The sequence below is a fragment of the Spermophilus citellus genome, assembly GCF_964194105.1.
Source record: "Spermophilus citellus genome assembly, chromosome: X".
Taxonomy (NCBI): Eukaryota; Metazoa; Chordata; class Mammalia; order Rodentia; family Sciuridae; genus Spermophilus; species Spermophilus citellus.
In genome coordinates, this window is record NC_138190.1 from 91,740,542 (window position 1) to 91,755,975 (window position 15,434).

Genomic DNA, 15,434 nt, shown 5'->3' on the forward strand with positions numbered 1-15,434 from the left:
CTTTTACTTAACTGGATTCATTTCAGAATTTTCCTTAAGTATAAAGAATCAAGTGATTTTTAAAATAAGGTATTACTAATTAAATAAAATAGTTAATGTTCTTTAAAACTTCCATCCTGCAGTTAATTTCAGACACAGCCATGTACAAGAACTATTGTTGGTAGTTATACTCTTCATTCAACAAGAGATTCAATGATCAGAGTAAGATAGTTATATTTGAATATTGTTTTTCATTAATTTTTTTCAGCAACTTTCATGAAAACATATTATTACCCAGAAATTCCAAATTATAAACTGTATCAGTAATTTTAAGATAATTTATTTCTTTTTCAAGCATCTCATACATTGTTATTGTGTATAATGTCCTGCTATTTGATCCAATTATTTAAAATGTTTTACATCTCAGAGCATGTTATGCTAAAACATGGAATAGTATTTAGGCCAAATGGTCTAAACATTGTATGATGGTTCTCTAAAGTCTAAAAAAGCCAATCAACAGGAACAGCACAATAAAGGGTAACATCAAGAGACTCAAGAGAAGCAAGGTTGCCATCAAATAGGACAAGAACATCTTTTACATTGTTTGCAGAAGGAAGGACACCTACAGGAATGAAATCAAAAGGGGAAATTTTGTATCTAAAAATCTACTTCTGTGTTTTAGAAACAAAATGACTTAAGTGCCTTCTACCAATCAACTGTGATAATGACATTTTATCAGTTTTCCATTACTAGATTGTTGTCCTCTTTCTTTTCAATTGATGCTCTGTAAAAAGCGATTACAGATAACTTTATGTCATCAGTAGGAAATAATCTACCCCAGGCTGGCTTTACCTACCACTCAATGTACCTGTGAGTTGCTTTTTATTTCCACACAGTATGTATGCAAGAAAAACATATCAATTTTATATGTAGCTTAAATAAAACACTATTAAATGTAGATGTTATGAAAATGCCAATGGTTTAGATTTGAGTTCCAGCTCAGCTATTAGGCAATTTACAGAACCAGTTTTCTAAGCCTCTCTCTAAGTCTCAATTCCCTTATCTGAAAAGGGGGGATAACAATGTTACCTACTTTGTGGCACTGAAATAATACATGCAAACTGTTTAGTTACATGCCTGGGTCATAAGTAAACAAAAACTATGCTTATTCATAAAATAACTTTTTCACTGTAAATCAATGATTTTCAAACTAAAAATAATACCTCATATACATAATGTTCAAGTAGACTTTTCTCAAAGAAGAGATACAATCCTTAAAATCTTTCCTTTAATCTTTTGGTTCTTAACTTTAAATCACAGCATATTTCTTGATATCCAACTCCTGTTATCATATTATTTAAAATAATATATTCATTAATAAATAATGTTTCTGGTTTTGCTATTATTATCATCACTGTTTTGGCAATTAAAATAGAACAACAGTGATAAACTGAGGGAATCTAGGTGATCAGGAAATATTGGCAATTGAAGAAATAATGAAACTTATTGGAGAATGGGAGGGAATGTTTGTTACAGACCTTTATAATATTTATTTATTATAAAAATAATATATATTCAAAAACTATATATTTGATTTTATCTTTATTCATTTATGTATAAATAAGGCTTAATTGACAAAACTGTATGTCATGATGTATGTCAATGACCAAATCCAGCTAATTAACATATGCATTACCTCATACAGCTATCAATTTTGTGTTGAGAACACTTTCATCTAATCTTAGCTTTTTTCACAAATACAATATATTATCAATTATAATCACCATATTGTTCAATAGATCTCTTGAACTTATTTTTCTTAACTAAAACTTTGTATCCTCTTACCAACATCTCCCCAATCCCTCCCCAACTACCCCAAACCCTGGTAATCACCATTCTACCCTCTATTTCTATGAGATCATCATTTTTAATCTCCATATATTTGTGAAATCCTAATATTTGTTTTTCTGTGCTTGACCTGCCTCATTTAACATAATGGAAACTAAAATTACAAATAGATATATAATCTCACACATGTTAGAATAGCTACTATGGAAAAGACAAAAGATAAAAAGTGTTGGCAAGAATGTGGGGAAAAAGGGAACCCCCTACACACTGTTAATGAAAATGTTAATTAGTACAGCTATTATAGAAAATAGTATGGAGAGTCCTAAAATTTTTAAAATAAAACTACCACATGATCCAGCAATCCCACTACTGAATATAAATAAGTTTTTAGCCAATATACAAGTTTATAATATGTGAGTATATGGTTGATGATAACATTAATGAGATCAAACAAATTAAAGTATAACACAATATGACAGTACCTGAAAGATATCTTTTCTTGATATCTTATTCCCAAATTTCCATGAAAAGAAAAATTCCCATTAGGGAAAATGTGGCACCAAGTTGTACACTTCTTTACATCACATTTATAAACCCAACAAGCAAATCATTTTGAAAATATCCCACATTTATAGAGGAAAATGGTAATTTTCTGATGAGACATTAGAATGAACATTTAAAACACAATACTGCACAAAAATTGAAAATGACCAGGATTCACTGTTGCTTAGGGTTACAATCACATCAAAGCCATAAGTGGAACTTAATCAGAGTGAGCAAGGGAGGAGAGTAGAAGAAGATATCAAAGAGGTAAAAGGAGGGACAAGATCATATAGTGCTTTATAAGCTATTGTATGTACCATGGCCTTTATTTTTTTTCTTTTCTGCACAGACTTTTTTAAAATTAATTAATCTATTTATTCTTAAATTTTATTATATATGACAACAGAATGCATTACAATTTATATTACACATATAGAACACACTTTTTCATATCTCTGGTTGTACACGAAAGTAGAGTCATATCCTTGGTGTCTTCTGACCCAGCTATCCCTCTCCTAGGTCTATACCCAAAGGACTTAAAAACAGCATACTACAGGGACACAGCCACATCAGTGTTTATAGCAGCACAGTTCACAATAGCTAAATTGTAGAACCAACATAGGTGCCCTTCAGGAGATGAATGGATAAAGAAAATGTGGTATATATACACAATGGAATACTACTCACATTAAAAGAGAATAAAATCATGGCATTTGCAGGTAAATGGATGGAGTTAGAGAAGATAATGCTAAGTGAAATTAGTTAATCCCAAAAATCCAAATGCAGAATGATTTCTCAGATTAAGGATGCTGATCCATAATATGCTGGGGTGGGGATGGGAGGATTAAATAAACTTTTTAAAAATTGTTTTTGTATTGTAGTTAGGACACCATGTCTTTGTTTCATTTTTTATGTGGTGCTAAGGATTGAACCCACTGTACCTCACACACACACATGCTATGCAAGTGCTCTACCACTAAGCTACAGCCCTAGCCCCACAATGGCCTTTCTTAAACTAAGTGGAACAGAGAGCCCTGATAAAGATTTAGGAGCCAAGTTATATGATGTTCATGCTTTAAATGAATATTTTTTCTGTTGAGAATATATTATAGAGGATCAAAGATGGAGGCAGAGTGACCAGTTAGGAATTGTGGTAATCCTAATAGTCCTACCACTGTTGTAGCAATCCAGATGAGGCTTCAAAAAATATGGTACCAATAGAGGTGGTAAGAAATGGTCAGATGTTGTAAGTTCCTTACTTTGAAAGGAGAGATAATGGAATTTCCTAAAAGCCTGAATGTCGAATGTGAGAGAGGAATAAAGGATACCCTGTTTGGGACCTGTGTAGATAGATGGACATACTGTCAACTGTAAGGCAGAAGAATTTTAGCCAGGCCCAGTGGCACACACCTGTAATCCCAGCAGCTCAGGAGGCTGAAACAGGAGGATCTCCAGTTCAAAGCCAGCCTCAGCAACTTATCAAGGCACTAAGCAACTCAGTGAGACCCTTTTCTCTAAATATAATATAAAACAGAGCTGGAGATGTGGCTCAGTGGTCAAGAGCTCCTGAGTTCAATCCTCAGTGCCCCCAAAAAAATGAGGGGAAGAATTTTAGAGAAGATTTGGAGAGGAATATCAGCAGTTCTGTTTTGGCTATTATTCTGAGAGATCTTTTGAACATCCAAGAGAGATGTTCATTACAAAGTTAGACATATGAGTCTGGAGTTGTGGACTAGGGTGGAGAAAAATTGAGAATTATGAGCATACAAATGAAATTCAAAAGACATATAACTGGTTGCTATCATCAAAGACTGAAGATAGAGTAGAGATAGAGAAAAGATGTCCAAGAACTGATCCCTGAGCCAATATTTACAGGTTAAAGACATAAAAAGGGATCAGAAAGAAAGACTGAAAAGGAGAAGCCTGAGAGGTAGTAGGAAAACAAATATGTGTTGAGGGAAAAAAATGTGCTTCAAACAGGGAGAGATTGATCAACTGAATCAAATGCTCCTGATGTGTCAATTAAGATGAGAACTAAGAACTTACCATGGGATTTAGCAGCATGAAGATCTCTGTTGACATTATAAAGGCAGTTTTGGTGAAATGGTAGAAGAGGAGCATAGTTGGAATGAATTCAGAAGAGAAAGTGAAAAGAGAGGAATTGAAAACAGTGCATATAAGTAAAACTATTGTGAGAAACTTCATTTCAAAGTAGAGTAAATAAATAGAGAGGTGGCTGGCAACAGAGATAGAGGGAATGTTTTATAAGAAGGGACAGCATGTTTGTATGCTGATGGGAATTATAGAAAAGAGAGGAGAAGGTCACTGAAACAATGTTTGAGTAAATAAAAGGGAATGGGATGGAACAAGTGGAAGGACAGAGACATGAAAAGTTCATCTATGATGACAAGAAGCAAGGCAGACTACTTGAGTACAGATCCTAAAAGGTAGGCAGCTGTGGTGGTAAAAGTCTATGGATGTTCTCTTCTGATTCCTTCAGTTTACTTACTAAGCAACAAGGGCATCAGCAAAAAATAAAGATGGGGAATAGTTCAAAGGTTTAAGCAGCAAAAATGGGAAATAGTCACCAAGGAGCATAGTTGAGGGAATGGAATAGGTACATATAAAATGATCATCTGAAAACATAAGGGGCTTTGGAAAAGGCATCTCTTTCAGAATTTTTTATATATATTTTTTAGTTGAGGATGGACACAATACCTTTATTTTATTTATTTTTTTAAAAGAGAGAGAGAATTTTTTTAATATTTATTGTTTAGTTTTCGGTGGACACAGCATCTTTGTTTTATTGTATGTGGTGTTGAGGATTGAACCCAGGGCCGCGCATATGCCAGGCGAGTACGCTACCACTTGAGCCACATCCCCAGCCCAATATTTTATTTATTTTTATGTGGTGCTGAGGAACAAACCCAGTGCCTCACATGTATGAGGCAAGCACTCTACCCACTGAGCTAAGACCTCAGCCCTCTTTCAGAATTATAAATAGGGCAATACTGGATTAGAATAGGCAAAACCTGGAAGATGGGAGGAAGACTGGTTAAAAGACCATCTTAGTGGCTACAAGAAACACAAGAGGAAGATTATCTAAACTAGGGCAAGAACAGCTAGAGGACAACTGAGGACACACAGATGTCAGAGTTATTATAAAAGTAGAACCAATGGGATTTGGTAAGCAATTAAGAGTGACTAAGAAAAATGAACGGAGTAGAAAATGGTCCCACAATGGTGAGCTTAAGAACTGGAGTATGGCAAGGCCACTGATAAACTCTAATGTTGCAAAAAGTAGTAAACAAAAGGATCAGCAGATTAAAGCTGCAAGAATTATTTTTGAGTGAAGAAAGAAGACTTAAAAAGATTAAAGTGCTAATAAAGAGTCTCGAGAACTGTTTCTATTTTTGTTTTTATTTCCACCATTTTTGAAAATTAAGATAGGACAACAGAATGGTAAACTGAGGAATATCTAGGTAATCAGAAAATACTAGCAACTAAAGAAGAATAGGGCTTATTAGATAAAGGAAGGAAATGCTTACAAATGTTATAAAGTTGTTTATATAGAATTTACACTGATGAATGAGACAGAAATTTAAAATAATGAACCATGGATTTGGAGCTCCAGTTCTTCTCTGGTGAGGCTAACCAATGTAATATGGCCCAATGCCTCATTTCTCCCTTGTCCTTCCATTGACTGCTGAATAATCAAATTATTATGTTTATTATCTAATATAAGAAATAATTATGACAACAAGCTAGAAAACATAAGAAATATGTTTGAAAATATAAGTGGTATACCTTGCTAATAGAACAAACTTGACTGAATTAATTTCTCTTTCTGTTTACTGTTTGTTTTTTTATTTGTTTTGGTTTTCTGTTTTTATTTTTACCCTTTGTTCTTTCAACTCCATTTCCTATACCAACAAGAAATCCTGTAGACTTAAGACTTATTTTGCTTTATGGAAAGAAGCATACAAATCAGTAATTGAAAAATTGACTGATGTGCTGGAAACTAATAAATACTAGAGGACAAAGGTAAGTCAAACTATCCCTGCTTCTGGGAGCTCACAGTGGAAGAGATAGGCAAGGATGTTTTAGCTCAAAAAAAACAGATACTTGTGCAAATAGTTCTGTTGTATCAATGAGTTTCTGGTCTGTGCTATACATGATATAAACAGTTTACACAAACACATGTACCTAAAATCCAGTGCTATTCTTGACACACACATTTTAAAACTACAACAAAATTAGGTCTAACTTACCATCATTTTTTCAAAGAGATCCAGTACTTCCTTTTCTGACAAATTCAAAGATCGTTCATCATATAATGGCTGAGCTGCTGGAAACTCACTCATTGCGACTTGGGAATCAATAGGATGTTGAATAAGAGGTTTTTCTTTCTTGACTGTAGATTTTCTAAAACTTGTAATTCGGTCACGCTGCAAACAGAAAAAGATAAAAAGCCCTAAGAAAAAGATCGAGACCCATGAACATAAAGAACTGAAATATCAAAATGACACTTAGTATAATATGTATTATTATTGTCTCTTGACAAAATGTTATTTTAAGCAGCAAGCTCCAGTTAGAGATTGTACTATTTTGAAACCTTGAAGTAGCTCTTCAACTTTAGAAGTCTGAGGGTGAAAAGTATTCCTCAAAAGTAAAACTTAAGTCTCTTGCCATTTCTATTTTGCACAATAAGTAGGTTCAAAGAAGTCTCAAAGACAAGTGTGACTCCAGGAGGCTGAGGCAGGAGAATCACAAGTACAAGGCCAGCCTCAGCAACTTAGTAAGACTCTGTCTCAAAATTTAAAAAAAATACAATTTTAAAAAAGACTGGTGATGTAGCTCAGTGATAAATTGCCCTTGGGTTCAATCCCCAGTAATCAAAATCCTGTGGTTATTTCAGGAAGAATATGTCTTTAGTGGCAAATTTAGAACTTATGAATAAAAAAGGAAAGAAAGAAAATGAAGAGAACTGTGGGTACTCAATTCTAAGGGAAAATTATGGCAATAATTCATGCAAAAACTGGACTGGGTGTGCAACTCAGTGATAATGCACTTTCCTAGAGAGTGCAAGACTGTGGATTCAAACCCCAGCATCACACAAAAGAAGTACAAAAGTTGTGGCAAGTATATATCAATAATCTGTCAATGCAGCAGTTGAATAAGCATGGACTCTGAAACCAAACAATCTGGGTCCAGATTCAGACTGCCATTCACTGAATAATACAGTAAAGGCTTCTTGGTCTCACTATGTCTGTTTCCTCTTAAAAACAGGGATATGTTTTCCTCTTAAAAACAGGATATGACCTACACCACAGTGTTATTGTGAGATTTAAATAATATGCTAAACATGCTTAGCTACTATTTATTATTGTTGTTATTACTATTATTATTATTTTCCTCCAACTTTTTATTTCCTAAAACATGGAGCAAAAGCAAGACAAAAATAAAAACACCATTTTTTCCATTTACTGGAAATATAACAAACAGAAATATCTTTTTCCTATAAATACAATTATGAAGAACTCACTATTTTATGGATATTGACTTTGAACCATTGATTCCATGTACAATCTCTAATAATTAGCTTGCTCTTCCACATAAAGTGAGTTAATTACTTCAATTACATGTAAACAGGCCACTCTATTTTAGACTGCAAAACATTAGACATGAAAAATTAGTAATTTACATAAAACTGAATGCAACTCAGTTTTATTCGGGTTTCTGTTAGGAAGCACATGCATATCATCAGCTCACATTACACAAGCAGACCCATTAGATATGAGAACGATGCACGTTCACTGCCATGTTGAAAAGGGTCTTTATACATTACCTCGATGATACAAAAAGCATCACAGATGTTATTAACCTAGCTGGTATAAAAGCATGTTGACCCCATTAAAAGAACATGTCTTTCGTTTTATTGATTCAAAGAATACCTTTTTTTAAATAAAAGGTGTACTTTGAAAGAAATATGAACAGTTTTAAGCAGCTTATTGAGGATTACAAAAAATGATTTGAGTGCATGGTTGCTTACAAAGAGATTATATAAAGTACAATATTTTAGAGCTGGGAAGAACAAGAAAAATCATCTAGACCAATTCCCTCATTTCACAGGAAAAGTGACTCACCTAAATTCATAAGCCCCTGGTTCATATCAGTCTTCATCATAACATATAATTTATTCTTTGCATTATTCGGAACTCTATTCTCAATTGTCTTTTAACTCTTTGAGGGAAATTAATTTGGTTTAGATTTGTAGTCTGTCTTCACACAATTCCAGAAAAAAAATTATGTAATCCCAAATAAGCTGAGTATATTTCTAACACTCAAATGTCAGTAAAAGATATGGTGGACATGAAAGCATTGAAATATGCAATTGACAATAAATTAACATATCTGTCTTCCATTCCTTCATATGACTTAATATTTACTCTTGCAGTATTAGCACCATTGCTAACATGTAAATTTGATCTTTCACTATGTCCTTCATTTTTATCTTGAAAATTTGGCTTTTGATTTCATCTGTGTCCTGGTAAGAAAATCAAGTCAAGCCACACACTTTCATCTCCATAGAGTGCCAACACTATTCTACATAATTTATAGATAGGTAATTTCACACAGAAAAAAATGACATTGCTTACAATACCATTTTTTAAAGTTTAGCTATAAAAGGGCATAACTGAATTTTGAGCACATAACTTCTAATAAATTTTACTATGATAGACTCTGCTTAGAAATATTTAAGGTTTTTAAATTTAACAGTACACGTGTAACATATTAAACTTAATTTTTTTCTATTTCAAATTAATTTCCTCTAATATTAATGCTTAATATATTCACAATTGATTTGGCTATAGGAAAAGGAAACATCTGTGTTTCTCAAAATCCAGACATAAACACAGAATTTTTTAAAAAATTTGGTTACAGTATATATCAGGTTGACAGCAAAATTTTGTTGAAATTTCACACAATTCTTTATGTTAATGTTCAAAAATGAGAAGTCATTTTATTAACAATTATTCTATTCTATGTAAAGATCCACTTCATCTTACATATATCAATGTTTTAATGTCCACACATATTAATTTCAAAAAGCAACATGCATAAGTAATAACATTCTGCTACGACCACCTTACCACATCATCTGCCAAAGTTTTTATTTGAATGTTCTATTAAAACCAAAAAGAAACAAAAAAGAAATACCAGTCAGATAAGAGAAATTCACATATCAAACAAGACGATAGTAAGTTAATGGTTCTCATTTTTTATTTTATAAACTATAGTCAAAAAGAAGTAGAAAGTTTAATATATAAGCAATACATCATTTACAAAAGAAAAATAGCAGCTTAGAGATTTAAAATGAAGGTTTGGTTGGGGGAAGTGGTGATCTATTTGTCTTTAAATACAGATCCCAAGCCGCTAATCTGGATCAGATATCAGTGTCCAAATGAGAAAAAACTGCAGGAAAATAATATGTCTTGCAAGTTTTTTCAAAGTTTTTCAATGAATAATCATGTTTTAAACATATCTATTTTTTTTAAATGTACACTATCCTAAATGTACACTTATCCTAAATGTCACATTTAATAGTAGTAATGAAAGAGTTTGGTCTCAGAATTCAATGTTACATTTGAAGGATACTTAAAGGACACCTTTATAAATATTATAAATAAAACTGAATCTTGTGATCCTGTTAATATATGCCAATTTCTCAAAATCTCCCAAGATCTTTTTTTGTTGTTATACTTGGAATCGAACCCCAGGTGCTTTACCAACCAGTTACATCCCCAGCTATTTTTGAGATAGGGTCTTGTTAAATTACTTATGGCATTGCTAAGGTTAGCATTAAACATGTGATTCCCTTGCCTCAGTATCCTGAGCCGCTGGGATTACAGGAAAGTGCCACCATGCGCAACTGGAGTGCACTTATAATAAAAACAGTCATGCATTGCTAAATGATGGGGATATGTTCTACAAAATGAATGCTGATTTCATCTTGCAAATAATGTACTACACAAATTAACATGGCCATGACATCACAAGGTGATAAAATTTTATGGGACTGGTCCATATGTTGGTCCATTTTAACTGAAATTTTGTTATAGCATTCAGAACTAAATACATTGAAGCATCAATTAAGAGATGTAATTGGAAAGCATCCGATTTTTAAAAATTGTCCATTAGGGGGCCAGGCACAGTGGCACATGTTTATAATCCTAGTGGCTCATAAGGCTAAGGCAGGAGGATCACAGGTTTGATGCCAGCCTCAGCAACTTAGCAGGGCTATAAGCAACCTAGTCAAAACCTATCTCAAAATAAAAAAATACAAAGGGGTTGGGATGTGGCTCAGTGGATAAGCGCACTTGAGTTCAATCTCCAGGACAAAAAAATTAAGCCTTCTGCCCCATTTCATACACTTATTTCTTCAAATTAATATTGATCATGCATGTTCACACCCCTTTTTACTAAGAAAAACAGTCTTCTCAATGGTGAGGAGAATTCCAGTAGGAGTTTTAAGTGAGAATTGTTTGGTCTCAGGATCTCAGGAAACTGTCTTCAAATACCACCAAACCTGTGGCTTTATAAAGTTCAACTTTCCCTAGATCATCTGGGGTAAATATACTGTTATATGGATACCTGTTTTTCTACTTTTGATCTTTTGATTCCCTAGGGAATCTAAACTTCTAACCTGTATCCTTTATTTTCATCACAAACCCCAATCTATTGCCATAGAAAAAGAAAAGAGGGGGATTATTTATATGAGAATTGAAGCCATTTTAAGAAAGATAAAAGCACCATAGGACTCTGTTAGTTTTCTCTTTAGTTTTTCTAGTGGGTTACAGAAAACTTTAATACACAATGAGGAGCTTCATGATTTCTTGTAACACAAAGTCAGAAAAAGAAGTGTCATCATATCAGAATTGCCTGAAGTAACTCTGCTACCATCTGAATGGATGCCTTCTCCACTTGGGACTTTCAGATAGATTATACAGTTCTACAAGTAGATTTTTATTTTGTTTTCTTCCCATCCTTTGGAGTTGTAAACTCAAAACTATAAACACACCTATATCTCCAAAGCAAGAATGTAAATTAAAGGGAAATATGATTTGCTTTAGTCAAATTCACTAAGGTGCACAAATGTCAGAAATGCTTCAAATCTGTGTCTCAATTGAATACATGTTGACAGTTTAATCATGGGAGACAAAGATAAGAAAAAAATCGCTAGCATTTTTTCCACCTGATCCTAAGGGAAGAGACTGAGTCTTCATCTCCGTCCCTCACTATTCTTTTTTGCAATTAACATACTTTGTGTCCACATTAAGCCACACAGTATTGACTACCAAGAGTTGGAGAATATTTGAGATAATCTGATCTAATCTCTCATTTTAAAAAATGGGGGTAAGGGCTGGGGATGTGGCTCAAGCGGTAGCGCGCTCGCCTGGCATGCGTGCGGCCCGGGTTCGATCCTCAGCACCACATACCAACAAAGATGTTGTGTCCGCCGAGAACTAAAAAATAAATATTAAAAATTCTCTCTCTCTCTCTCTCTCTCTCTCTCTCTCTCTCTCTCTCTCTCTCTCTCCTCTCTCACTCTCTCTTTAAAAAAAAAATGGGGGTAAAACCTGCATTCCACTTATCTACATCTAACACTTTCATGTCACCTTGGTGTCTCCCTTCTCCTTCATTCACAACAACCAATCAGCAAGCTGTCCAGTCCCACTCTCATCTTTCTACAGTTCACAAAGATCTGACTCAAGCCACCATCAATTCTTTCTTAGATTCCTGTATTAACCTCCTAACTTATCTCCCTGTTTCCACTTTTGCTTTCCTACAGTTAATTTTGAACACTGCAGACCAAGTGATACTGTGAAATCCAAAGTCAGACCATGTCACTATTTGGTTCAAAATTCTGCAATGTCTATTTCCCCTCCTAGTACAAATCCCAGTTGTTAAAATGGCCTATGAGGCCCTGTGGATCTGCACACTGCCCAGATCCCTCTGACCTCACCTCCCACTGCAGTCCCTTCATCCATCCAGCTCTAGCCACACAAAGCACCTCACTGTTCCCCAGGCAGGCAATAAGCCACAGGCACTGGCTCTTCCCTCTGCCTGGAAGGCTCTTTTCCATTATTCCCATGACTTACTCCTTCAATCCCTGCTATTCTGCCCATCCTATCTGAAATGGAACCATGGTGCTCTCTCCACACACTCCTGGCACTCCTGAACTGCTTTATCATGCTATTTTTCTTTTTTTCAATAGGACTTAACATGTCAAACAATTTGTAATTTCCTTTATTATTAACTTTTGTCTTTTTCTCACTAAAAATATGAACTCCACAAGGTCAGGGACTTTTCATCTGTCTGGTTTAGGGAATATACCCTTAATGCCTAAAGCAGTACTTGGTACGCTGAAGTGCACTAAAGATTATAAATGACTATCGTGCTCCCATTCATAAATATTCAATGCCTCTCCATGACCCATAAAGAGTCATCTCCCAAATAAGGCATTTTGCCCAAGGCTACATTCTTCTTCTTCCTTCATGACCCCTGTGCTATATAAAACAAAAATTTAAATCCTTTTCCCAATGCAGGCTCCATGAAGTCCTATTTGTACCTCCTGTTTGTACCTCAATGTCCCCTCTGATCTCAAATACTCATATTGTTAGATAGGTCTCCATTTCTAGAGCCCTTGAATTTAAAATATGGTTCTTAATAAACCAAATGTGAAAAAAAAAATAAACCAAATTTGGAACCCTGATCAAAAATAATACTGGAAGAGGATTGTGCTTTATTTTAAAGGTTTTTTTCCTAACACATTTTCAAGAGTGATAGAATACCCCAAGGCACATAGGACATTATACTCATATAAAAAATTATCCCAATTACTTGTGATGGAGAACCATAAAAAAAACACTCTGCTTTTGATTTATTGATTTATACATTTCATTCCTCTATAGTATGTGTGTGTGTGTGTGTGTGTGTGTGTGTGTATATATATATATATATATAATTTTCTTTAATATATATATATATATATACACACACACACACACACTATATATATATATATACACATATATATATATATAATTGTGCACATTTAATAATATTAAATTATGGATATTTTCTCATATATTTCCCTCATGAAAAATGTTTTCATAAATATCATTTTATGAATATAATAACATTATTTAGAACTTTTCTTTCTAACACTTTAGGGAGAAAAGAGACAAACATGGTCTATAAAAGAGGAAAATCTTAAAGCACATATGAAGAGACTGAGTTTCAGAAATGGTGATTTTGGGCCACTGTGCATTAAAAATGTATTGAAATCATTGTATAAGTTCCAATTAAATTACCTGCAACAGAAAAGATTTCTGCCACACAATTTTCTTTAAATCTAAGTCAAAAAAGAAAGGTACAAAAGGACTCCATCATAGCAACAAAAACACCACCAAAAAGAAAGAACTTCAGATAATTGTAAAGAGCTGCTTTTTGACAAGATTAAATCAGTCATTTTTATGTGAACTGACCTTTGAGACACATGTGAAAAATGGCTGTATTAAAATACATAATCAGGGTTGAGGTGTAGCTCAGTGGTAGAATGCTTGCCTAACATGCATGAGACGCTGGGTTAAATCCTCAGTGTCACACAAAAAATAATAAATAAAATATAATTCATTATTATTTACACTAACAGTCTTCAGGGATAAGCTCTCAAATTTTATCCAAATTTATATAGGTGTATGCATCTCTTCCTCACACCTCATAGAAGTAAACATCATGGATTTTTACTCCTATATACAAACTATAGAGCTACTATGGAGTTAAAAATATTTACAAGCCAAAAGAAAAAAAATGACCCCCAAAATCTTTATTAGAATCACACCCTTGAATTAAAAGCACTGATTAAAGTCATTTTAGTAAGTTTTTATTATGCAAATCTAATGATAATAGTCATTACAACAAGGGCAGATTGCACCAATAAGTATAGTGACCATATATTTTCATTAAAATCAACTCTGGAAAAGCAATCAGATTGTGCATTAGTCAAACAATCAGAGTTTATTAAACTTCACTTATGATCAGCTATATTAAATATAACAGTACAGTATTATGTGAGTATTGTATTATAAAAGTATCACTCTAGAGCCTCAACCCCTTAAGAATAAGAGAAATGGCTGACTTACTTATAAATCTAATGCTGTAGTTCTTATTGCAATGTGAGAGATCATTATTCCAAGAAAATTAAGTTTTAATTTTCTCAATCAGCCAGAAATGAACAAAAACAGCAAGATGTAAAGATTCAACTCTCTTATGGCTAATGTTACATGCTAATACAATGTTTTATAAACATTGTGCAATTACTCTAGTACCACAGAAATTGGACAACTAAATTGCATATAATTCAAAAGTCTCATCACCAACTCAAAAACTTAGTCATGGGGCTGGGGATGTGGCTCAAGAGGTAGCGCACTCGCCTGGCATGCGTGCGGCCCGGGTTCGATCCTCAGCACCACATACAAACAAAGATGTTGTGTCCGCCGAAAACTAAAAAATAAATATTAAAAATTCTCTCTCCTCTCTCTCTCTCTCTCTCAATCTCTCTCTCTCTCAATATCTCTCTCTCTCTCTCTCAATATCTCTCTCTCTCAAAAAAAAAAAAACTTAGTCACACTCTTTGACAATTTTCTTCTCTTTTAAAGAAAATCAATAAGTTGGCCATTATAACAAAGATGAAGGGTCAATTATTTACCCAGCTTTAAGCTTCATGCTCTCCAAGAACAGGGGCAACAGGACACAGGAAAGAAAAAACACTTTTAACTCAACTGAACAAATATTTGAGCATCTTCAAGGCACCTGTTCAATGCTGGGCACTGGGAATACATTGGTAAACAAGGTACACATGTTTTTCTCATATGGAGGTTATAGTTTAGTTGAAGATCAGAGAAAAGAAAGAACAATAACAATAAAAAGATTCTGAGAGCTCTGATAAAGCCTCCAAACATATTCCAAGTGAGAAAGACCTCGAGGAAGTATCAACC

The 15,434-nt window shown here is 33.9% G+C and overlaps 1 protein-coding gene across 4 annotated transcripts in view; it reads right to left on the reverse strand.

Annotated features, from left to right (window-relative positions):
- DIAPH2 (diaphanous related formin 2) overlaps window positions 1-15,434 on the reverse strand; it is an 813,387-nt gene that overhangs the window by 755,232 nt on the left and 42,721 nt on the right. For 3 of the 4 annotated variants that reach the window (XM_081278192.1, XM_081278190.1, XM_081278191.1), the window contains exons 2-3: window positions 9,525-9,557; window positions 6,642-6,818 (exon numbers count right to left, since the gene is read on the reverse strand). In XM_081278192.1, the coding sequence (XP_081134318.1) occupies window positions 6,642-6,818; window positions 9,525-9,557 (210 nt within the window). The remainder of the gene's footprint in view (window positions 1-6,641; window positions 6,819-9,524; window positions 9,558-15,434) is intronic. The other variant, XM_081278193.1, reaches the window with a different exon arrangement.